At 37.7% G+C, this 24,728-nt stretch overlaps 1 protein-coding gene and 1 long non-coding RNA gene across 4 annotated transcripts in view; one reads left to right on the plus strand and one right to left on the minus strand.

Annotated features, from left to right (window-relative positions):
• ME1 (malic enzyme 1) overlaps positions 1 to 24,728 on the plus strand; it is a 158,146-nt gene that overhangs the window by 49,724 nt on the left and 83,694 nt on the right. For all 3 annotated transcript variants that reach the window (XR_011725359.1, XM_071741458.1, XM_071741459.1), the window contains exons 4-5: positions 14,966 to 15,041; positions 16,162 to 16,323. Coding sequence is in view for 2 of the 3 variants with exons in the window: in XM_071741458.1 (XP_071597559.1) it covers positions 14,966 to 15,041; positions 16,162 to 16,323 (238 nt within the window). In the remaining variant the exon portion in view is untranslated. The remainder of the gene's footprint in view (positions 1 to 14,965; positions 15,042 to 16,161; positions 16,324 to 24,728) is intronic.
• On the minus strand, positions 17,182 to 17,954 carry LOC139795033 (uncharacterized). Its single transcript, XR_011725361.1, has 2 exons — positions 17,771 to 17,954; positions 17,182 to 17,722 (listed from the first exon to the last, which is right to left on the minus strand). It is a non-coding gene; the product is annotated as an uncharacterized lncRNA (long non-coding RNA).

Below are 24,728 nucleotides of genomic sequence, written 5' to 3' on the forward strand. Positions count from 1 at the left end.
TTACAAACTGTTAGACCTTGGCAGCAGAAGTTGCAGTCTGTTTGCCAGCACAAAGTTGATCCTGTGGTACGTTGAATAATATTTTGGTGGTTTTTAATGAGGCTTTCATCAGAGTCAGGATTTTTCTTTGTATTAATTCCACAGGATGCCTTTGGCATCCAAGTGTCTTCAGAAATCAGATTTGGCATACAGGAGCCTAAAATCTTGTCAAGCATTCCTGGATCACATGAACCAAGAAAGTTCAGTTCCTGGTGGTTCTTTTGCCTGTCTCACCCACAGATACATTTTATTTTCTTGATTGAGACCAGAAGGTCTGGATACTAATCAGTATAACTGCCTTCTTAGAATTTTTCAGTACATCTGGATGTTTTTTCCCAGGTGAAACATGCATGCATATATATACATATATATAAACAGAGACTTTATTAGTCTGATTGTTACTATGGATAATTGTCTTTGTATTCACATTTAGTTAAAACTAATTATTTTGTAATATAAAATTATAGTAAAAGAGATAACAAAGCAGTAGCTTCAGAGTTATTTTTCCTAGGATTTTTTTGTCTGAAAACTATGCATAATTTCAATCTGGAAGTGAAAAAGTAAAGTCTCTGTATTTTTAAAGGAGTTTCTTGAAAGGGCTTGATTGTTAGGGCAGTTTCTGAAATCAAAATGTGTTCCAATAAAGACAAAGTAGAGCAAAATGCTTCTTTGAACATAACCTGTTGGAGTTCCATTCCCCAGCAGGCACTGGTGCCATTTGTGCTTATGAACAACATGGCTCAGGGGGCAAGTTCTCTAATAGTACAACAGAGAATTAGCACAGTTGCAGCATTTCTTCTAATTTTAGGCAATCTTTTATTATTGACTTCAGAAACCTGATGATAAGTGCAGTTGCAGCTGCCCACCAAGTACTTCTGGATTATATTTTAGTTTGCAATGTTCACTTCTGTCTCTTGTGAAGATGACAACAGCTGACACTTTCCAGGCAGCTTTTCCTCATGTTTTTTTGATAGCATTTCCATTGATTTCAAGTGCCATGACATCTCCCAACACCCAGTAAATCTCCTGTCTGGCAAGATTCTGATCTGCTATGTTACATTCATCAAGGTGTGGGAGGCTTGCACAGAAGATGTCAGATGACCTTATTTTGGTCTTGGAGTGCTCTGTAGATGTTAAGACAGTTTCTCCTTCCAAGAAATAGTTGAATAGAAAAAAGTTGTCTTGATTTTGAAAACCTTAGGATATTCTTTTGGTTATACATATGTAGTCACCTGGTCTCCCTTGAGCTCTATTAAAATCATGGTTTTTGGTAATATTTTGGCAAAAATTTTTGGCTGTAAATTTTTCTTTTTTATTTAGCTTGCATATTGGAATATCACTAATTATTATCCTATCCTAAACTGAGAATATCTAGTCTTGACCTAACATTATGAAACACAGTGGCTTCCATGTGGCTTCCATTTTTTGTGTGTACTTGGTGCTTGAATGTAGGTGTAACTTACAGCAGTAATGGAAGAATGATATTTATGGAAGTCGGGCTTTGAGCTATTCTTTCATATAGTCTTGTGTGATTTTACCTATTTTTAGTATATTCCTACTCTCATGAGCTGCACAAATTATTTCTTTCACAGGTAATATTCCAGGGACTTTTCATCCTGATCATAAAAGCACCTTTGTCCTTAAAACACATCACAAGCATGGGATTTCTGGCTTTCAAACCTGAGTTCTTACCTCTTGATGGTGCATTGCTCTGTTTATATTTTTTTTTTCCTGGAGGTAGTACATCTGGGCTGTGAGTGTGAGGAACTGAGGCCATCCCTACACAAAACATGACTCTCTCAAGATGTTTGGCAGCAGTCAGTGTTTGGCCATATTCTTTCTCCTCTTAGCAGAGGCTTCTGTGGAAGACTGCTGGCAAGCCTCAGGGCTCTTCTCTACAGCACCATCCTTGCTGGTTTGTGTGCAAGAATGCCAAAATTATTGTATGGACCATAACTGTTTTCTTCTTCTTCGCTTCCTTCACGCCATCCTAGATATTTGCAGATCTCTGTCCTCATTTGGCTTGTACTTTCCTACTTTTTTCCACCATCTCTTGCATGAGATAAGAACTGAAAGCTCTCCTTCTTCCATAGATTTGGAGGACCCAAATTTATCTTGTCAAGGGCACGTATACTCTGGGCCAATGGGAACTTAGACCTCAGTGGCTTTTGAGAGTTGATGTTAATGATCTTCCTCAGTATGCATCCTACTGGGACAGTCTTCTGAAAGGAAGATGTTTCTTACTGATGCTTTTCACAACAGGGAAGGACAGAATGTGTTTCTAATGCAGTGTTTATTAGACCCTTCTTATTTGGTTTGTTGAAAAAGTCATCATGTGGATCTGTGTGCAGTAGACTGGAGAGAAAGTACATGATCCCAAGTTAAATGTCTTTAACTAGTATTTTCTCTCTAGTGCTAATGCCACATATAAGTTAGGCTATATCCTTTTCAAAAACAAACAATATCATTGTCTTCTAAAAACAGCAGTACTCTTTTGGCAAGTTATAGGTTTATGTAGTTAGGATTTGTAACAATACCTTTTCACTCTTCATGTCTTCCTTTTTCCCTGAACTTTTAGTGAGATTCTGACTCTGCCAGCCCACAATATGCCTTCAGGTTGCTAGCTTCTAGATTTCCAAAACTAGTACATTCCTTAATGAAATGTACTTTAATGACAGAGATTTTATTTAGTTTGTACACCTCAACTTGGCCAAAGACTTATGAGCAACACTAAAGTATCAGTTTATACAGCAGGGGAGAGGTCTACTCTGTGGCTCTGTTGTACTCTATTCAAACACTTTTTATCTACCAAAATTATCACCTCAGAAATAGCCTCTTTCACCCTCTTTACTTGACAGTTCCCCAGTTGTCAATATTATTTTCACCCCAAAGCAAAACTTCTAAATGCCACTTGCTTCAGTAGAAAACCATAACTTTCCTTAGTTTAACACCTTTTCACAGACAGACTGTCAAATCCCACACAACATTTGCAAATGGATGTGCCTTCATCTTTACCTCTTTTGAAAATGAAATATTTGCCTCCCTTCTGGATTGAGGGGCTTTGGACAACCATTAAATTGTAGCCTGCAGTGGACAGTAGTTTGCATCTAAGATGATGCAGACAACTGACAGCTTGGGTGCCCCATGGAAAAACAGGATGGTCCAAGATTTTTTCAGGTGTCTCATAAACCTTTGGAACAGCAGCTTGAATTTTCAGATTCTCCTATACAGAGAGTGTGAATATCTCTGTAGGATGATCCTAGTAGTGTCAGATGCTTTAAGACAGTGCTCAAAGGAAAACAAAACACAGCACTGGTACTGGTGGCTCCAGCATAAAGCCAATGATAATTTTGATTTCAAGACCCAAACACCTTGTCTTGCAGTCCTGAACAGTATGTTAATGATCTTCAGTATATTGATGTTGCTTTCTCACCAAAGTGTCTCAAACTTCCATCATCTGGAATGGCTTCCAGGTAAAGAACGGGTAAATTTAATCTTTAGGAGTATGCTTAGTATTAATAAATATGTCTTCTGCTAGTCTCAGTTGCCCCATATTTTGCTCCAGAACTTTGGCCACCACATCACTGTCTATGACACATGTTAATTTACTCTATGGGCATCTTTAGTCTAGAGTGATGCAACTGATACGCTGCAGGAGATGAGGAACATCTTTCAGTGCAGCCTAATACAGTCAGAAATAAATAATAAATAAAGTTAGAAACTACTTTATCCATGAAGAATAAATGGTCTTGTTTTGGAATAGACCTTAGGAAGGGAAGAGAAGCCACAACTTATTTATTGAGCCTGATGTGCACGCCTTAAGTGTCAAGCTTTTAGCTTGACAATTAAAAAGGTCTTTTTGGAAGACTCATGTTATCTTGTGGTGCACTGAGACAGCCAGGGGACTCCATTTTATCAAAGAAGGGGGACAGCAATTCCATGGCTGTCATAAAGTCATTAAAATGAAAGAGCTCTCTATCAATAAGTGTTCATTACACAACTGGAGTCAGCTGATGATTCTCAACTTAAGCAGCAGCTGTGACTCCTTTGCTGAATGCTTCTATACTGGGCACCAGTGCTAATAGCTATTTAACATTTATGTTGAACTTGCTGTTGCCAAGGAGTTACAGAGTTGTTTTGGCATTTTGGATGGCAGTCTCTCAGTTCTTATGAAAGTGGCTATTCTGAAACCCACACAGGGAGGGTAACGCTCCCCCAGGGTAAATACTGCAGGAATTGCTTAGTAGGGTACATTTACAGATGGAGAAGTACTTAAAGGAAGAAGATCCATTTCTGTGGCTGCTAGCTGTTCTTAGAGATGGGAAGTGTCCACACTTAAAGGCAATGCTCTTGCCCTTGCATGTGCTTACTAAACTTGCAATTAATTGCTTGAGAAGTACTAAGAAAAAAGTGTGTGCCTTTTTCTCCCCTTCTAGGGCTATGGTATGGAAAAGAAATAGTTTAGCTGTCAATGGGATAAAAAAGAAATGCTGTTAGTGCATGTATTTGCAAATAAGTATCACCAGCATGAGGGATGTATGCATAGGCATCACGAGCATGTTGCAATGAACCATTACAGGTAACTGATAAGGATTTAGTATCGGGTTTTGTTTACATTAAGATCATCTCAGAGACAGAGGAATCCTGCTCTCTGCCTCTGTGCAGAGTGTTTTCCAAGTCCCCAGCAATTGCCATTGCTATCTCCTGATGTTGCAAAATGAGGTACCATTAGTTTTTCAGATGAGATACCAGTGATTTGGAAACATTACAATGGTTTATTAGCTCATTCTGTATATATCCCAGACCATGTCCAGAAAATGTTTTCCTTTAGGGATGTGCTTACATTGGAATTTCTCCAGCTGTCATTTTCTGTACATTTGCTGCACGTTCTTCAGCACCACCAGATCCCCTGCTTACACATTCAGCAGCTTCTCTGTTTAAAATGCTCTCATTACTCACCAATCCAACATTATCTCATTGTTGCATTTGCAATACAAAATATGGTAGATTTTTTAAAAAACGTAATAAACAAATGGGTTTTCAGGAAATCATATTTGAAGCTCAAAAGTGGAAGGAAGAACCCCAGCAAAATCACTCTTAACTTTTCAGTAGCTTGGCTATGATAACATCATTGTTTTCTGTCTTTGTCTGGAAGCTTTCTAAATACATATAGCAAATAGTCAGGCCTTAAAATGAAAGATTGAAAGAGGAGTCAAAGACTTTCAGCCTTTGAGAACATAGCAATGGGACTGCTTGTGTGTTTGAATATATCTTGCTTGAATGTATCTATGGATAGATGCTTTCAGTCTGGGTAGTTTTTATACACTGCTTTTAAGACAGCCATATGCCCCTGCTGATATAAGTCTTCTGGAAAAGGCAAGAGGCAAAAATTTTGGCATAGAAATGAACCATTTTTTTCCTTGCCTGGTATTTCTGCCCATTTTAGCAAGGTTTTACAGCTTCATAGCTTTTTATAGTTTATAGCAACTGTTTTCTTTTGTGCACTGTTAAAAATAAGTGTCAGCAAAGTGAATTATGCTAAACTTAAACATAAAAAGACCACATCATAATAACTTTAGTGAATCTATCATAGAGTAGCATTAATGTAGTGTAATTTGCAGGTGGGTGGAGAAAGGTTAGTCAGGTGTCTGTCATCCTGACCACTGCTCTCTGAGTTAAATGGTGGCATGGAAAGTCAGTTCTGCTTTTTATAAGGACTTTCTTCTGTTAATGAGTATTAAGTGATTAAACCACATGTAGGAAAACCAGTACCACATGTAGATGTTTGCTTCTGGAAACAAAAATGCAAAACACAGTTTGGTTTCTGTTCAGTTAATTAATGGTTTATTCACAAATAACTAAAGTTCTGAGCATGGGGAATTCGTGATTGCCAAGTAAATAGCATATTTATAAAGATTTCAACTCTGCCCTATTTCCATTTGCTGCAAGCAATGTTCCTACTTCTGTTTTCACTTTTGCCACTTCACATAAAATGTAAAAATACTCCACTGCACACACTGAAACGAGATTCTTCTTGAGCATAGTCTTAACCTCAGTCATTTGATGAGTGGTTGGTTGTCACGGTTTAACACTGGCCCAGCAATTAAGCCGAGTAACAGAAGCTCTCTATTAATCTCTCTCTCCTCCCTGATAATGAAAGGAGAGAGAATAAGGGAGAGAGACTTATGGGTTGGAAACTAAACTACACAACTTTAATGAAACTGTAATGATAAATAGGAAAAATTACTAAATATATACAAATATACAAGAAAATGGATACCACATTCCTCCCCCCACCTCCCCCCAGTAACTCTCACGTCACCACCGAGGCTGCAGGGCAGCTCTGGGAAAGTCCAGGCTGGACTCCTGGAGTCAGCAGCAGTTGGGAACTGGAGGCAGGAACACACAGATATGGGCTGGCACGGATCAGGACCACAGGCAGACGAACAGATGGGATCCTTCCAGGATGCCAGGTGAAGGAAGGGAAGCAGGAAAGGGCAGGCAGCTGGAAGCTGGAAGCGTGGCTTGGCCCTCGTGATGCCTCAAATTTATACTGAGGATGATGTATATGGGATGGAATACTCTGTTTGGTCAATTCTGGCATCTATCTTGTCCGTTCCTCCCCAAAGGAGGGATGCAGGTGGGACCTCTTTCCTCCTTCTGGAGGGTAAAAGTTTTCCTCAGAGCTGAGCAGTGTCCTTGGCTCTGCACACCAGTCTCTAGCAGTAACTATAAACATGGAGTGTTATCAGTCCTAGAAGCACACACTGTCTGAGAAACTTGCTGTTAATTTCAGCAAGTGCAACTACTTACAAGAGACTTAGCTGAAAGCAAAAGTACAAGACAGAAAATCACCTTTATCCTGGCCCAAACCAGGACGTTGGTAAAATGCATTCAAGCTTGATTCAAGCTTTCAGTGATCTCCAGCAGTGGCAGCCCTCAGAATGAAGGTCTCAGGGATGCCATAAACAGACAGTTTATGGGTGAAACAGCTGGGTGAAACAGCTCTGATCTGTCCCTGGATGCTCCCTGGCCAAAATCTTGTGTGACTCCTTTAACCCAGACAGCTTTCCCATCAGCTGGCCTGACTTCTGGCTTCTTACCTCTTAGCACTGCAGCTCCTTGTGTTAAGAACTGCTCTGTCACTGTGACACAGATTAGTGGGTCCTTTGGAGCAGATAAGGTTGGCTTTACAAATGGAACACGGTGTCTCTTTTCAGAAGTGACTTCTTCATGCAGTGGAAGTTGAGGAGGATATGCTGGAAGAAGGCTTTTTAATAGTCTTCACTTTTGTCCTTGTTAATAGTTATTGAGAGAAGATGGATGGTGCTTTAAAAGTCAATGAAAAGTGGCTTAAAGGATGCTATTTTCCAGCTACTGGAAATTTTCCATGGTCCAGTGAGCCAGGGTAGCACAAATTTTTTGAAGTAAATAGAAGTATAGTGATCTTGGCTGTTTTACTAATTCACAGTTTAAATACATTTTAAAAGTTTTTTTTAAAACATCATTAGAATTACAAGTTTCTTACTAGACACATGGTTGATGTTATTTGTGGATGGTTCTTTACAAAGTTAATATTAGCATAAAATAATACAAACATGATAGCTATTGAAGCAGAGCAGTGGGTTATTTTTTCTCTTAAAAATGAATGGGTCTGGCTCTGATAAGCCATTCTCTCACTCACAGTCTTCAAATAGTTCTATTTATGTCTACTAGAGTGTGAGTAATTAAGTTATTTATTGAGCAACTCTCAGAAGAATTTGAGTAGCTTCTGGGGGAAAACAGCTCTGACCCTTAAAACACAATATTTCTCAGCCTGCCTTTTCCTTTTCAAACAAACACATCCTCTTGAATTGCCATTATGTAGTTAAGCAGCAATACATAAAAGCTGATTGTCTAGATGAATGATACTTCAGGAATATAGTTAAATCAACAAATTCATGCTTTAAGAAGTGGGTATAAGGAAGATAGGATTGGATTTATTCTGCTGTATGAAAAAGATGCATTGTGAAGTCTGAATATTTAGATCATGAAGTGCTGTGCTGTTTGGTTTTGAAAGTAAAGGAGGTGAGACACAAATTAAACCCCAGTGTTACCTAGATATAAAATATTGAGTGTTTTATATAATTAATGCAGAATCTGCAAAAGTCTACTAAGTGCTGCTTTTACTATTAAGTGTTCTTAATTTTAATCTGCAGTAGTTTGAGGTGCACTTCACTTCGTGGTTTCCAAAATAAAGTAGAGACTTTGGATTATTAGCATTTGATTTATGTACCACGCAGAATTGGTTTTAAAGTTTCTCTGTACAGCTTGTAATGTTTTACTCAGATTATTTTACCAGTGCAATGTTTTTTGTGTTGAATGAGAGGAAGTTGAGAAATTACTTCATTGGGTTGCTTTTTATTGTTCAAAGGCCTGACGTCTTTGCCCAGTTCTGGAGCCTGAATTTACCTGACTGGCATTCTGACAAATTGAAAGCTGACATAAAGGTTCCTTTTGCAAAAGCCTTTGTATGCTTAAAGTAGCAGTGTAGAGATTACACAATTTGGTAGCAAGAATCAGGCTCTCAGAGAGCTGGGAGATTCCAGACTTGGAGAAAAACAATTTTTTTTTTCTTTCAGTCTCTAATGCTATAGGCAACTTAGGCAACTTCTTTCTCTCTCTCTCTCTTTTTTTTTTTTTTTTTTTTTTTTTTTTTTTTTTTTTTTCCCCCTGTTGTTTCTTTTTTCCCCTTTTTTCTTTTTTTTCCTTTTTTTTTTTTTTTTTTCTTGTTTTCTTTCTTTTTTTTTTTTAGCTCTTATATGCTCTGTTGTGTTACCATTTATAAAATATACACCATATGCAAGCTGTGGAGCCTTTTTTCAGAAGCAGAAGGGCAGATGGGGCAATCTCTTATCTGTCCCCTGCCCAGAGGTGGATTGGGAGAGGTACAGCTTGCAGGTTGCTGAACAGCAGCCCCTGGTTCCCCACTTCCCTCTTCCCACACTGGGTATAAGTGAGGATGTTCTGACACCTGAAGTTGGGTCTCTGGTCACCTACGTTTGAAAAGGCACCCAGTCCAGCTGGGTTGTGATATTTTGTCATTCAGGATTGCTGGAAAAGGGAAATTCCTGCAGCCCATGGAGCTGCTTGAACCAGCTCTTCTGAGAGTAGTGCTACCTGCATGAGCACTTCAAAGATCCTTATTAGAGAGACAAGGAGAGCCACAGATTGTAGTAGGAGCTCTTGGGCAGAACTGAGCATAGTGTGGATACTGTATTTACTTTTGTTCCTGGATGTGCAGCATCTGGAGCACTGCAGTTTGTTGAGACCTGCACCAGAAAAATTACAATCTTAAGTAGATACCTACCCCAGTTGTACAGATTGTTATTTTTTTAAAATAAATTGCTATAATCATAATTATTTTTATTTTTAAATAATGTTCTAACATCTATACTAAAAGATCCCACAGCATCTTAATCTTTGTGTCACTAGAATTATGTGCCTCTTATTCTTCCAAACCCCATCCTTCCTTTTCTGAAACCTCATTCCCCTGAGGTCGTATTTTCAATTGCCAGGGTTTCAGCTGCTGTCTCTCTCAGTTTAATCCCTTTTTGGCTCTTCCTGCTAATTCATGTTGCAGACCGGACCATTTTGTAATTGCCCTGAGCTTCCTTGTCTGTGCAATGTAGATGTTGTTTTTCACTGTAGTAACTGTTAAAGCACTGCACTTACTAACAGGGGCTGATAATCACCTTTCATGGTCTTGGGCATATGAAAGAGTGCTAAGCAGGCTGCTGGCATTGGATAAATAGTGCTATGAGACAGGGTTTTCATAAGGGAGTCTTAAAATAAGACAATGTTGGTTCGCTCCAATAGCTGGGGATTGACTCTTCAGACTCCTTGACATTAACATTTACCATTTGCAGTGATTATAAACACTCTTGTTTTCTCTGGTTTAATTAGTTCCCTATACTCCTGTGCCAAATTGGGCTTTTGAGTCACCAGTAAAATTTATAATGAGGCTTCTATTATTCTTTTAAGTATAACTAGCTGGAGTTGGCAGATGTTAGCATCTCTCTTCCAGAATACTTCAAGTCACTTCGTTCTAAAAAATAACTATGTATAATCAGCTACTTAGGAAACCATATGCCAGGGATGAAATAACATGAAATATTTATAATCTTTTATGCCTTTTCTGGGTTAATATCTTACTCTCCATTGTCTTTCATGTGCTGGTAGTACTTCTCTGTTTTATGAACTGGATCTTACTCATGTAAGGTGTTAACAGTATGTACTGTTCTCTTAATGCTCCTGTCCTATTTTTGATGTTTGTTTTTGATATTTTCAATCTTGGGTTTCCTCCTTACAAATTTTTCTGTTTAAATACAATTTGAGTATGCAATGGTTTAGTAAATGTAAAGCCCAGGTTTCTTTAACACCAATGAATTCAGGATGAAGGTTAGCTAACAGCTGTGATTTCAGCATCAGTATTTATTTAAAGAAATACCTGTGCTTTGTAAATTAACAACATTCGTCCCTGTACAGAGGGAAAAGTAAAATAAATAAATAAATCGACCCATCAGTAGTATTTATTACACCTCAGAGGCATTGGAATGAATGTTACTATGCAAAGGAACCTGGTAAGGTAGAATGAAATTAGAAGTTTGAGTACATGTAATATGATGGGACAAGACCATATTGACCAGGTTTAATGGGAAATGTTATTATTTATTGTTGAAAAAAGAGCAGAACATACTTTGGGGGACAGATAGGTACTCAGTTTCTAGTGCAATGTTTGTATTATACTTCTTTTTATAATCTTAATAAAAATAGGATGTAATTTCAACAGGGACTAGGGAAGTAGTTTGCCTCTTTCTTGTAAAATGCAGTAATTTGGGAAAGTCTAGGCTCAGAAATAAACTGAAGCTGGTCCCTGAGATTTTTTCATGTTAGTAAGCCTGTTGATTTAGGCTGCCTGGGGACATGAAGTCACCTCTACTACAATTCTGAGTACAGTCCATAATTGAAATATCAGTTTTGAACATGTAGGGTTGTGAGAAAAGTTTGAACTTTTTCATTAAAAAACGTTTCATGTCTTCTAAGACATGTTAGATTGCCTTCTGTTATTACAAGAGGAAGAAAGAAAAGACTGTTCTGTTACTAGGACACATTTTTCTAAACTGTTCTTTAATATAAAATAGACAAATACATTGCTGGTGGAACATTATTTCCTTGAAGCATAATAAACAAAAACTCCATTTAATCCTGTGCACTTTGTTCTCAGAGATCAGAGTTCTTACAAAACAGAGCCAAATTATGTGATGTAAAATGACCTCCACATAACTGGTAAAATCTGCTATAGCCTAGGGAGCTCAGTGACCCAAAATAGATCCACCCTTTATTGAGTGGATCTGGATGTCCCACTGTGGCTTCTTCCCTCACTCTTCAGGACTCTGCTCTTACTGGTGGTGTGACAAGCAGAAAGGAGGCATAGTTCCTTATTTCCATAATTATTCCTCCACTGCAGTTTCATGTATTCTCTGGCTACCTGAAGCCTGGATAAGTGATCCCTGTGGCTAGCTTGGTGCAAGCCAGTGCTGACCTGAAGGCTAAGAGGGGCCAGGGTGACTGAGGATGAGGAGACCTTCTGTCTATGTCCTCAGATGACTTCCAGGTGGATGTCCACTGTGCCAGGTTCAAGATTAATTTTTACATAACCTTGTCTTTAAGGTTTTGTTTTGTTTTATTTTTGTTTTTCTTCTGTATCTTGTTTCTTTCTCCGTGTGCTGCAATGTGTTATGTTAGGTGGGCTGTCTCTTGTTCTGCACCCACCAGATCAGGGGGTGTGTCACTGATGTGACATGATACTAAAATGAGTAATTCTTTCTGATTTCTGGACTGCAATATATATATAATTCAATCCAATTTACAATGTGCAGTTTACTCCTTTCTTGATTCTTATGCCAGCCTAAATGAACTGTAAGGTCTGCTGAGTAGCCAAGGAGTTGACTGCCTTGTCAGTTTGTCTCCTTATCTCACTTGTAATAACCTTGTGTAGTTGGTGATTTTCCTAGACATAGCATCACCTCATGGAAAAGGAAAACATACATAGTGCTGTCTTTTGGTGGTTGCCTGCAGGTGGAATTGCAAATGAGTTCAATCCCAGTAACTTCTAGTTTAAAAGTCTTGTAGTGTTAGAAGCCGGGGTTGCTCTTGCAACCTGACGTAGCTTCTTGCAGAGGACACTTTAAAGGAGGAAAGTTCATTAAAGAAATCAAAGATGATGAAAACAGATACAGGTAAAAAAATAAAATTTTCTTATCTCTCATTCTGTGCCCTTTAGTCGAGGAGCATCTTCTCGGTCAGAACAATGTGTCCAGAAATGTCTTACTAATCTACAGAAAGAATGGAAGGAAGGGGAGAAGGGAGGGGGAGTGAAAATGCCTTTGACACGGTTCTGTTTACACATCAGCCCCTCTTTTCCATTGTTTTTTGAATGTGATCCTGCTTGAACAGATTTCTGAAATAGGGTCTCAATACTTATTCAAAGGTTCTTACAAATGTTCTAACAAAATTCCTTCTGGAGCAGCCGCCCTGCCTTTATTTTCCTCTGCTGGGGAATTTATTCCCCCAAGACCTCCCTCCCTAGATTGCAAAGAAGAGGTCATTTAACCACACTGGGCTGGGCTCTGGCTCTGTAGAAAATCAATGCAAAATCTTGCTTCATTTAACAGGAATCTATTAAGTTGGTGTAAATTGGAGGGCGGGGAGAAGGAGAAGGGTGATGCCTCTAGTTAGCTTTGCTCCTGCACTCTTCATTTTCATTAATCTCCCACAATGGACTCTGAGGCAATTTTGATAAGCAATTTTGATATTTTATGATTTGACACTTTTTTACATTTTTATAAAATGACTCACTGTACAGTACATCAGAAAGTAAGCATCCACATATATTTTGCTTTGCTGCTTTGCTGCATTTCACTGTTAAGTCCATCTTTTTTTTTTTTTTTTCAGGTAGTGGGCTTACAAATGGAAGTGCTTTCAGGCTGTGAATTTCACAGCTTCTGAAAAGTTTTGTAAATATTAAGCATCCCAGCCCTGAGGGCTGTCATTTCCACTTGGGTGGAAGAATTAATCTGCTGACAGGTGTTACTTATTAAGAAAAAACCCATAGAAGTAATCATCTAGCTTGGTGCCTTTGTTCTGAGCAAGTGGAATGGAAGCAGGAGGGGAATTGTGAATGCCAGGGTAGAGAATGCCTGGGTTTAAGGAGAATTATGTAAAATGAAAGTTAAACAGTTAAAAATATCTAACCCTAAATGACTGATTGTTATGGTGTTTTTTTGTTCCCCTCTTGTTACAATCTGAGCGTCCACATCACCTCTATGCAGTGGATATATATATTTTTCTTTTAGAACATGACAGTTTTTAGTCAATTAACTACTTGAGGTTGCAATGTCAGTTTCTGAATAATTAGTTTTAAGATTAAGAAATGCTATAGTTAATTGCAACAGCTCTTACCCAGAGTTTTGCTCCCCCTCAAATGAACAGTTTCATTTTTTTATTTTTGACATCAGAGGGGAAGAAAACTCTTAAATTTGAAATTAAATATAAAACTCAGTATAAAAATGTATATCACATTGTAATTTTTATGTATAGTCTAATATGTATGAAATCATTAAACTAAACATAGTTTTTGGACTAATTTTGGTATCTTGGAACTAAGTTTTAACACTGCAGGAAACTTTTTTACTTGAAATGCTTGCAGTCATATCTGACTGATTTCCCTGAATTATAAGTTTTATGTAGACTGACATAGGCATGTACCCATGAATCTGGAATACATGAATATGGAGCTATTGTTTTAGACTTAGATTTAAATTATTCTTCAATAATCTTCTCAAATTTTTACTTTATAATTTTTGTAATAGGTGGGTGAAATGCTTTAGAATTATTCCAGAAGACAACTCTTAATGTATACTAGTGCAAAGTTTAGTTGCAGGAAGGCATCTTTGGCATAACTTGTTTACATACTGTTTTCTTTGTGGTTTTTAAGAGATTGTGTCCTGGTCTGGGCCAGGATAAAAGGCCCAAACCAGGACAGATTGACTTTATTGGGAGAAATTTCTTCACTATATTATACAAGGAAAGTAGATGAGAAATGGAATGAAATCAAGTCTGAGTGGAGCTGAATGTAGAGGTGCATGTCAAGTATAATAAGTGAAGAATAAAATGCTAAAGGGTCGGATAAGATACCCTATTGATTTTGCTTATTATAATAAAAAATAAAATTAGAATTTTCAGCCACTTTTTTTTATACTGTTCTGTGTTGGTGGAACTAAAGGTCAATATACAAATACCCTTCAAATTAAAAATATGCTTAGCACTGGAGGATGGGCTACCCACTTTCAAATCAAAGAAGTTTCCATATAGAGAAAATAATTTCCCACCCTTGTAGGTGTCAGAGGGTTAATCTAATTGAATAGTTAGACTTTTTTCTTAACACCTAACTAAATGCTCTTTAATTATTTTATGTAATGGTAATCTGTGGCTTATTTCAGGGGTTGTTAATTGATTAAAACTTTGGTCTGTTGTCCATAAACATTAGGACTGCTGGGGTACTGATGATGAGTGTAACATAGTGAACATGTTTTGTAGTCTGGGACAATTAAGAAACATTTGAATAAATCATGTGCTCAGCTTTAAGATCAAACTTAGCAATTTTCAGAAGCTGATCTTACAGGTCCTCACTAGTTTCACTGTACTGAGTTAGAAGTTCTCTGACTTGTAAATGGAGGCATTTAATGAGCTCATTCATCCAAAGTTGAGCTGAATCTATGTATGTTATAAACGCATTTGCATGGAGTTAATATTTATTTTATTTATAACAAAGCATTTATTTGCCTGCTTATAAGAAATATTTTGGTTTTTTTTTTATTTGCAGAGGTCTTTTTATTACTATCCATGACCGGGGACACATCGCTACGATGCTGAAATCCTGGCCAGAAAGTACTGTCAAGGTAAGTTCAGTTTTAGTTGCATGACAAAGGTGACACTGCTTTGCACCCAAGGTAATATAAAATTAAGACAATTTTATAACCTTTTTATCTATTAGATTTCAGTGGTTTCTTACCTAGTTTTTTAAATAGAGACAATGCTGTTACAGCCAAAGTTTCGGGGTTTTAATCCCTTGTTTAATTGTAGGTGTCCTTTGCTGATGAATTGGTCAGAGACAAAACATTATGCTTCAAAAAAGCTACAAATGCTTTTTCTGCATTTCAGGCCATCACAGTGTGGTTGATGTAGGAGGGAATCTCTGGAGATCATGTAGTCCATCCTCCTGCTCAAGCAGGGTCTGCCAGGGCAGGTTACTCAGAGCCATGTCCAGCTGGGTTTTGAGTTGCTCCAAGAGTGGAGATTCTACATGATCTCTTGGCAGCTTCTTCTGAAGTTTGGGTTAAGAGTTCTTGCCATATAATACCTGATGAGCTGTCTCACAAAAAATACCCAATTTCCAACTAAAATGGTTTTTTACAAAGTATGACATGGGAAGTACTGTTTTTCTTTTTAGTGTTCTTCCCTTTAGTGAAGACAGCTTTGTGGGGTTTACTGAGTTGCAGTATTTCTTTTACTGAGTTGCAGACGTTTCTTGTGTATAAGTATGATGAAGTGTGTTATTTCTGTAAGGACAGAAGAAACACCTCTTTGAAGGGTAGGAACCAGGTGGCTGTAGGCAGCAGGAGTGGCTGGATCTGGATCTGGCTCTGCTGAAAACAACCATGGAAAAAAACAGGAGTCCGTGGGGTTTTTTGTCAATAAATTCTGTTCTCTTCCTTTTGTATTTTCTTACTGTTGACAGAAAATCCTAAGTGGGAGCAATGCCAGTTCCCTTGTAATGTAAATACAGTAAATGGCAATATGAAGTACTAAATACATCTCATTAATACTTAAAATTTTTACGTGAAGTCCCACTTACAGTGTAGCAAGAGTCAAAAATAGTGTAACAAGAACACACTGTGAAATACAATAAACAAAATCTGAGCCTTTGTCAATTTTTACATGAAAATTAAAAAATCATGGTAAGAAGATAATGGAATGCTTAGTACATAGAAGCAAAGAAGCTTTTATTTCTTCCTCCAGGCTATTGTGGTGACAGATGGAGAACGTATTCTTGGTCTTGGAGACCTGGGCTGCTATGGAATGGGCATCCCAGTTGGCAAACTGGCACTTTATACAGCGTGTGGAGGAGTAAAACCTCACGAGTGTCTACCAGTGATGCTGGATGTGGGAACAGATAATGAGGTAAATCCCTTTCTGAATTGTAGTATTAGCTGTTTGAAGGGAACTATGTAAAAGATGATTTGTAAGAAGTTGGTTTTGTTTGTTATAATACTGATTTTTATTATGTGCAAACCAACAGAGTGAGGAAAAAGCCTCACCCTAATGCACAGTGTAGACTGTTTCGTATGGCTCAACCAATTAGGATACAGTTGGCTGTAAAAATGTCCTGTCTACGTCATACATGTCAAAAAGTGGTATGGGAGATCAGTTCTAAAGAGGGCAATTACAGAGTTAAAAACCCAATTTAAGGCAGCATTATTTTTTCCGTCTCTGCTGCAGAATTCCTCTTCAGTGATTTCAGATGTGACTGCTGACTGTGCCCCTCATTTTGGTGAACAGCTTGAAACTATTGCTTGATCTGTGCTGGGAATGCATGTCTATATATTTCAGTTGTACATTGACTTTAGTTACAGAAAGCAATATAATGTTATGAAATTTCACAAAACAAGGTCTTAGCACTTCAAGTCAGTGGACCCTACCCTTGTCAACTTGGCTTCTCATTTGAGTGAAGTACAGAGGTTTAAATTGACTCTGTTATTTCTCTATAATACTCTGAAGTATTTTGAGATTACTATTTAATTACTTTGCCTCTGTTCTTCCTTCTTTTTTTTTTTTTCCTTTTTTTTCCTGAAGAGTACTTGAATTAGTGACTCTGAATGATGTCAAGATAAATATCATCAGCAATCATTTAGCAGAATTAAACAAATGTTATACTACAGATGATGCAAATTTGAATTTTTATGTATGAAAAATGTATCAAAGATTTATGTTTATTACAGCTAAAATTAAGTTTGAATGAACAGGGGAGTTGGGGGAAAGTTTTGTTTGTTTTTTTTGTTTGCTTTTTTTTTTTATTTATTTCAGTGCTGTACCAGATGCCAAGAGTTAGTTTAGCTTATGGATGAGTTCTGTTTAGGCTCATCTGGGTTTTGAAGGGTTGAGAAGTCAACAGCATGAAAGGAATAAAGGCCATGTATCATGGTTGGGTTATGGTGAGCCCTAGAGGCAGCACAATTGCTCTTCCACGTTTGTGACTACAAAATGTAGACATTTGGTGGCTTTTCCCAGTGGGGACTGGTTGCTCAGGTGTATAAGGATTTATCTAACAGCTGGAATTGGGAATGAGATCTCTGGATTCTACTGTAGGATTATGAACAGGTGGCACATGTACCCCTTACCTGAAGAAAACTGCATGGGCCTGGTGATATTCATTAACTGGAGCTTGGGTGCAGTTCCCTGGCTATGTTGGTCAAAATTGAGGATGCTGGGACACCACATCCCTTATTTTCTTCCCTCTAACATCTTCCTCCTTCCCCAGCAGCACATCCCTGTTCCTTCCCGTCCCTGTTCCTTCCCGTCCCTGTTCCTTCCCATCCCTGTTCCTTCCCATCCCTGTTCCCTCCTTAACTCTGGGTTTCATGTAACCAGGTGGTGAGCCATTGCAGGGGACTGAGATGACCAAAGAGACATCATAGTTTGCTACCTAAGCTGGTTATATTAGGTCAAGCTGCTGTGGAATTGCAGTTCCTTATCTTTAAATCTAAACCTCTTGGACAACTCACTGTGTTTTTGTGTTATATTTTCTTACTCTAGCCAGGATTTTTCATAGTAAGACACAATGGAAATCACTCTCATAACTTGAGCACATATAAATAATAATTACACTGAACATGTTTTTTGAAATGTGCGTATGTTTTCCATTTACATTAGTTCCTTTTCCCTTTCTGTGGGGCCCCCAGTACTTGAAAATAAGCTTTAAAATATGTATTTTTGGCAACGCTAATGCAGTTACGTGCAACCTGCAAATTCTCTAGAAAGATTGAAAATAATTTGCAATAAAAATGTTACAAATTCTCATCCTGTATTGTTTTGTTGTGTACAGGACCCAAAACAGTAACTTACAGGAGTAACTCACCCGGTTTCAGATTATTAAAAGCTTTCTTATTGTTAGTTTTAACAGAGATATTTTTAGCTGGACTATTAGTCTGCTTCTCATAAAACCAAGGAAAGAGAAGACAGGCAAATGAAGTATTTTTATACAATTGCCTTGATAATAAGCAAAAGAAATAGAAACTGCTTACTTATGGATAAAAATTGACCTACTAGAAAGACTTGGCATGCCAGACTAGTAAAATGCTCCATGTAATCAGTGTGGAACTAAGCATCCAAAAGAAGTGACATTGACCACTGCCTAAAATAATATGCCTGTTTCTAAAGTTATTGACTAATGGGATGCAAGTAGTCAGTGATAAATAACATTTTAAATGCCTTGGATAAAAATGTCTTTACTACAGACCATGTCAGTCTGATGTTATGGCCAGTAGCCATGTATTTCTCAGGTGTGAGGATGGTGCTTCACAGGTGGGGTTTCAAACAAAGTCAAACATACTCAGGCAGCAGTCTCAGTACTGATATGAAAGCATGGCTGGAAATCCTGAGGTGGATTCTGGGTGTTCATCTAATTCTATATCACTGTGAAATGGTTAAAGAAATAACATTGCAGAAGAAGAACCAATGGTTGTGAAGGTACAGGAAACTAAAACTTAATGGAGACCTACCTGAATCACAGAATTTTCAGGGTTGGAAGGGACCTGTAAGATCATACAGTTCCAACCCCCTGCCATGGGCAGGGACACCTCCCTCTAGATGAGGTTGCTCAGAGCCCTGTCCAGCCTGGCCTTAAAAACTTCCAGGGATGGGGCTTCCACAACCTCTCTGGACAACCTGTGCCAGTGTCTCACCACCCTCATGGTGAAAAACTTCTTCCTAACATCCAATATAAATCTCCCCTCCTCTAGTTTGAATCCATTCCCCTGGTCCCCACTACCTGACATCCTAAAAATTCCCTCACCAGGCTCCCTTCAGAGACTGGAAGGCTACAATAAGGTCTCCTCAGAGCCTTCTCCTCTCCATACTGAATAACCCCAGCTCTCTCAGTCTGCTTTCACAGGAGAGCTGCTCCAGCCTTCTCATCATCCTTGTGGCCCTTCTCTGGACATGCTCCAGCATGTCCTTGTCTCATAATAATACGTACTCAGATCTGTCAGTGGGATGGCTTAAAGATGATGAAAATAAACACACTGAATCAAGGAAAAATATTTAAACATTCAAACGTGAAAGATTATTTTTTGCTACTTAAAACTTGTTACTAAGCTTGGACAAAATAAACAATGTTGAGCCAAGCCTGTAGGTTAAATATCAGCCTGGCTTACAGGGATGTGAAAACTGGCAGCAGTTTAAAAAAACCCGAACAAGCAGCAAAACCCAGTAATAGAAACGAAGTTTAAAAACTGGGTTTATAGGCAATAAAAAAATCAAAGACCCTAAAGAAAATAAAATCAATCCATATTAATTAGAAACACTAAGAATTAAGATTCTGTTGTTTCTGATATTTTATCTTGATGATAATACTTGTGGAATTATTAGATTGTCAGTATAAATATGGTAGGTATTTTTAAAACATCAGTTTTATCTATCTTGGCAAGAAGTCTTATTTCCCATTTTATTAACAGCAAATGAATATGTTAAAAGCTTTTAAAAATTGCCAAATTACATCAGAATGTCCAAGTAATACTTTGACTAGTTCTTTAATAAAAAAGAAAAAGCTCTTGTAAAAGTCTTATGGATCATGCTGAGCTGCGTGGGGAGAAAGTACTGTGATTTTTTGTTATATCTGGGATGAATTGAGAAGTCCAGGAAGACTGGAATAAAGTTTAGGCTCTTATTTAAAATGAAATTATCATGGTTGCTGTAACCTTAGACAAAGAAATGAGTAAAATCAGAAAGTATGACAATCAAGAAATGAGGGTAATTTGGCTTATTAAAAATAAATGTTATGTTTAAATGACTTTACAGGTTTTGATTGATTCTTATTTTTTGCCTTGAATGACACATTTGAATTCATACTGTTCCCTTTAAAAAAATTGGACCAATGAAAAAGCAAACAGGCCTCCTTTGTTGCTAGAGAAAATGTGATTTAAAACATACATTTCTGTCAGTAATAATAACACAGTTGTGGTTTGATGGTATTTGAGGTTGGTGGGGTTTTTTTCCATCTCTAAAATGTTTAATGCTTTATTGATGACTTTAAGGCCGTATTTCTAGTGTGCAAGGGTCATAGATGAGACATAGCTCATGTCATGTTAGTTCAAGTACTGTTATCTAGCCAGAGCAAGAATGAAATATAGGAAGACTGATGATTTGTGTTATTCAGAAGTCAAACCAGTGTTGAAAGTGTTTCTTCTGACCATAAAAATCTTAATCTAATAATGTATGCTTAACAGAGGAATGAGAACTGTGTTTATTCAGTACCTTACAAGAGAAGCTCTGACAGGGCTGCCAGAGCAATCCTGGACTGATTGCACGTGTAAATTCAATACTGGCAATGACCAGTTGTGGGAGCTTTGGAAAGATTTATTGTGTGTTAGCATTGAAATGTAAACCATTATCCATAAATTTCAGCCTTGGTAGAAAGCTTTCAACCCCTTCAAACAGTGCTTTTCACACAATGCAGAAAAGCCAAGGCAGATGGTATTAGAAGAACTTTTTACATGGTCATTTTCTAGCAGAAGGCACCTTGGTCCTCTGAGAGCTGGGACAGTGGCTCAGGAGTTAGAAGTCTGTCCAGATGCATCCATGATGGAGCATCTGGCTCATCAAAGCAGCTGGACACACAAATCTTCTCTTGCCCTGGTCTTCTATATATGCCACTGATGTACAGATGAATCATGGCTGCTGGTTCATTTTTTGCAGATGTATGTCTGAAGTTGTTCTTTATTCATAAATCCATCAAACGCGGACATTTAAGAACTGAACAGTGCACAAGAGAGAAAGATGTGGGGCAGCTGTCAGGGCAGCTACTCCTCTTTCATCTGCCACGCTTCAGGGACTTGTGGGCAGCTATTTCAGGTTATTCCCTGCATGTTCGCTGTGAAATATTTTTTCCCTTAACTTATTACAAATACATAAATGCAAGAATGTGACAGTTCTCACAGTTGCCCTAAACAGGTCAATGAGATGACTGGGGTGGTTCTTCTGTCTCTTCTGGAGGAGTGACAGTCATCCATGGTTGTAGACTAAATCCAGAAAAACTGAGGTTTCAAACTGAGTTCTTCAACTTGGGGTACTTAGCTTTCTGCATTTCTCCAAATTAGTACCAATTGTTGTAAGAACTGGGATGAGCCTTCCAAGGTTTGTGTTGTTGAAAAGTTTCTGCCTGTGAATGTGCAAATTAAAACTAGTGAGAAAACAGAAAGAAACCTGCTTTTGTTATTCATATTGAAACCAAAATAGAAACTAGAACAGAAAAAAAGATGGGGAAAGAGGAATGTCTTATAAATTTAAAGATATATATCGAAGAAATCATATAAATGGGGCACAACAGTGGGGTTTTCTAAATAAAAGAGTAAAAATTGGCATTTATATGTAGATATACACCTTTATATACTTGTTTGTGTAGTAAATGTATTATGGAATGGTTACACTCTGAATTTAAAAAGCCCCTTTTGCCTTCCCCTTGAATGATGATAGAACTAGAGACAGCATTTCAGTGATAGTTTTACTGTAAGTAGTAGCAACACTTTCTGAACTCTATGAATAGAGATTGCCCCTTTCTATATGTAAAGGATCTATTTTTGTATCTGGTGCATATATGGGGATCTCTTTTCAAGGTTATATTCTCCAGTGTGTTCCCAAGCAGTTTTGAGTATCTCTGAAATGCAGATGACACTATGGGTGATCAAAAGAAGAGGCTTTAGATAACATAGCTTCTCATTTAGCTAGGCTAAAATGTCACTGACCAAATTAACCCAGTTGAGCAAGAGAGGCTTTTTTCCCTGTTACATGAAACAGTCAGGCCAAGGAAGGTGCTGACAAGCAGCACTGTGGCCCAATGGTAATAAATTCCAGGCATGAAAATTTGTAAAACTATCCCTGGAGTAAACCTTCTGTGTATTTTTTATCCTTTGGCTACTGTCTGTCTATGACATTCTGGTAGTACCTAACTGCACTCCCTTTCACAAATCAGGTTCTATTTTACAAGTGGAATTCCCCCACCCCCTTAGATCTTGCTGCTAGTTACTTCTCTGGCTGGTTACTTCACTGCCAAGCACTCAAACAAAGGAGAAAATACATTAATTTTTTTTTTTCTTCTTTTTCCATATTCCAGTTGGCAAAAAAATATTCATAGGATAATAAGCCTTTTCCTAGAGTCAATGTAATGAGTCATTTTTTTCTTTTGTCTTTTCAGTGCTTCATATTACTGAAAAGTATAGTCAAGATTGAATTACAATTCTGTCTGTCCCATTGTGTAGAATCAAAAAAAAAAAAAAAAAGTCCAAACCACACCATTTTTTTAATTTCCAGGAGTTAGTAGTCTTTTAAATATATTCAGTTATTTGGGGTGGACCAAATACGTGTTGGAGGAGGGAATGGACAGGTACAATCTTGTTCTTAAATCGTAGGGGGTATAGAGTCATCTTTCCAGAATGTTTTAGAAGATTCCACCTATAAAATAAATAGCTCCTACATCATGCATTGCTCCTAAACATGCTTTATTTAAACAACAAGGATACCTGAAATGCTGCCAATGTCTGTATTGCACTTGCAAATCTACCAAATGAGCTGGGGAAGGGATGGTGCTTATGAGAAGCATTTCCCCTCAGTGCAGGGGCCATGGGGTGATGTGCTTGAGTGGATCACAAGTATCTGACAGCTGATGTTTGCCAGTAATTCTTTGGAGAGATTTTCTTTTCTTGCTCTTTAATGTTCCCCTAGTAAATAGTTACAATATGTCTGGTAGGACATTCACAACTTGAAAGTTTCAAAAGTTGTTTTGACTCAGTATTTCAGCTCAGCCTTGTCAAGAATCTGTAACAACTTTTGCTGTATTGACACGTCAGACTCAGGCTGTTGACTGTCAAGTTGCAGCTCACGTTTTCTACCCCAAACTATAATTTTACACTGGTCTGTTTTGCAAATTCCTAGCTTTGTATTTTTCAGATACTGAGTCTTGAAAGCTCACCAGGTTGGATTGTCCATAGAGGATATAGAAAGTAAAAAAACAAGTGAGGAAGATTAAATGAAGAAAAGATACATGAAGCTTGAGAGTCATCTGAACCTGAGATAATTATCCTATGCTAATTTTATGAAAAGAAGCAGATGCTGCTTCTTTTAGAGTAGCTGTCTCAAATTGGTCAGATGAATTGTAACTTTAAACTTTTTTTGTCTGTTGACTATAAAAAGAGCTTAGACTATATTAGATACTGAAATATATAGTACAGATTCTAAAGTTAGACACCATGAATTCATACCCAGTTTGCATTTTATTTGCATCCTAAGTTGCTGTGTGGCTCAGGAGGCTTTTACAGACACTAAAACTTGTTTTTGAACTTAAGTCAACCTCTTGTTGATTATTTGTACCCTTGAAAAATGTAATTCTATTGCTTGATATGTGAGAAAACCTCAGCAATTGTCTGTTATTTTTGGTGCATTATCATCCTTTAAACTTTGCAACTTTGACTGGGAATTTGTGGTCTTTTTTTCTGAGACTGTTTATTTTTACAGTATTTATATTTCTTCTGTGAAATACACAATTTTTTTTAGATTATGGTAAGTGTTACAAAGCTAGGTGGTGCTTCAGATTCTGACATTTTTCAAACTTCATATCAGCAATGATTTTTAAGACCCGAGAAGCTGAAGAAGGGGAGGGCCTTAGGAGAAGGAACACAAATGGTGACATGAGATTTTAGGCTTGGTTTCAGCTGACTTTAGGAAGAAGGAGCTGTGTACCAATGTTACATGCAGTTCTGTCAGTCTATTTAAGTTCTGTCAGTCTATTTAATTTCTTCTTACTTCACCTTTTAGCACGAGGGGATTTATAAGAGACGGCAGAAAGGAAAATCTGGAAATGCTTTTTTTGGATAGCATGCATGAATATCCATAGACCAAACTGATGGCAGATGATATTACAAGATACATTAGACATTTCCAATTTTTCATACTCAGAAGACAACAACAGTTTGCTTTCTTTGGCCTCTGTTCTTTCTGAAATGCTCACTGCTAGCTGTCTGCCTCCCCAGCAATCTGACAGGCAATGGAGAAGACAAGGGAGGGAATGAACCATAAATGTAGCTATTATCACAGAATGTGGGATAAGATACATCATTTATTCCTCCATGGAAGTCAACCTGGTGTCTGGGCCAAAATATGTTACCTGCTGACCGTAAAAGTGCTCTTAAAAATGTTGGCCTTGCCACTAGTAAGTCTGCTTTGTGTACAGAACTACTTTTCCCTTTTTTTCTTCTGGTTCTAGGACAGATATATAGTCAACAGCTGAGATGTCAGCACTGAAATATTATCACCAGACT

This window comes from Heliangelus exortis, chromosome 3 (assembly GCF_036169615.1).
Source record: "Heliangelus exortis chromosome 3, bHelExo1.hap1, whole genome shotgun sequence".
Classification (NCBI taxonomy): domain Eukaryota; kingdom Metazoa; phylum Chordata; class Aves; order Apodiformes; family Trochilidae; genus Heliangelus; species Heliangelus exortis.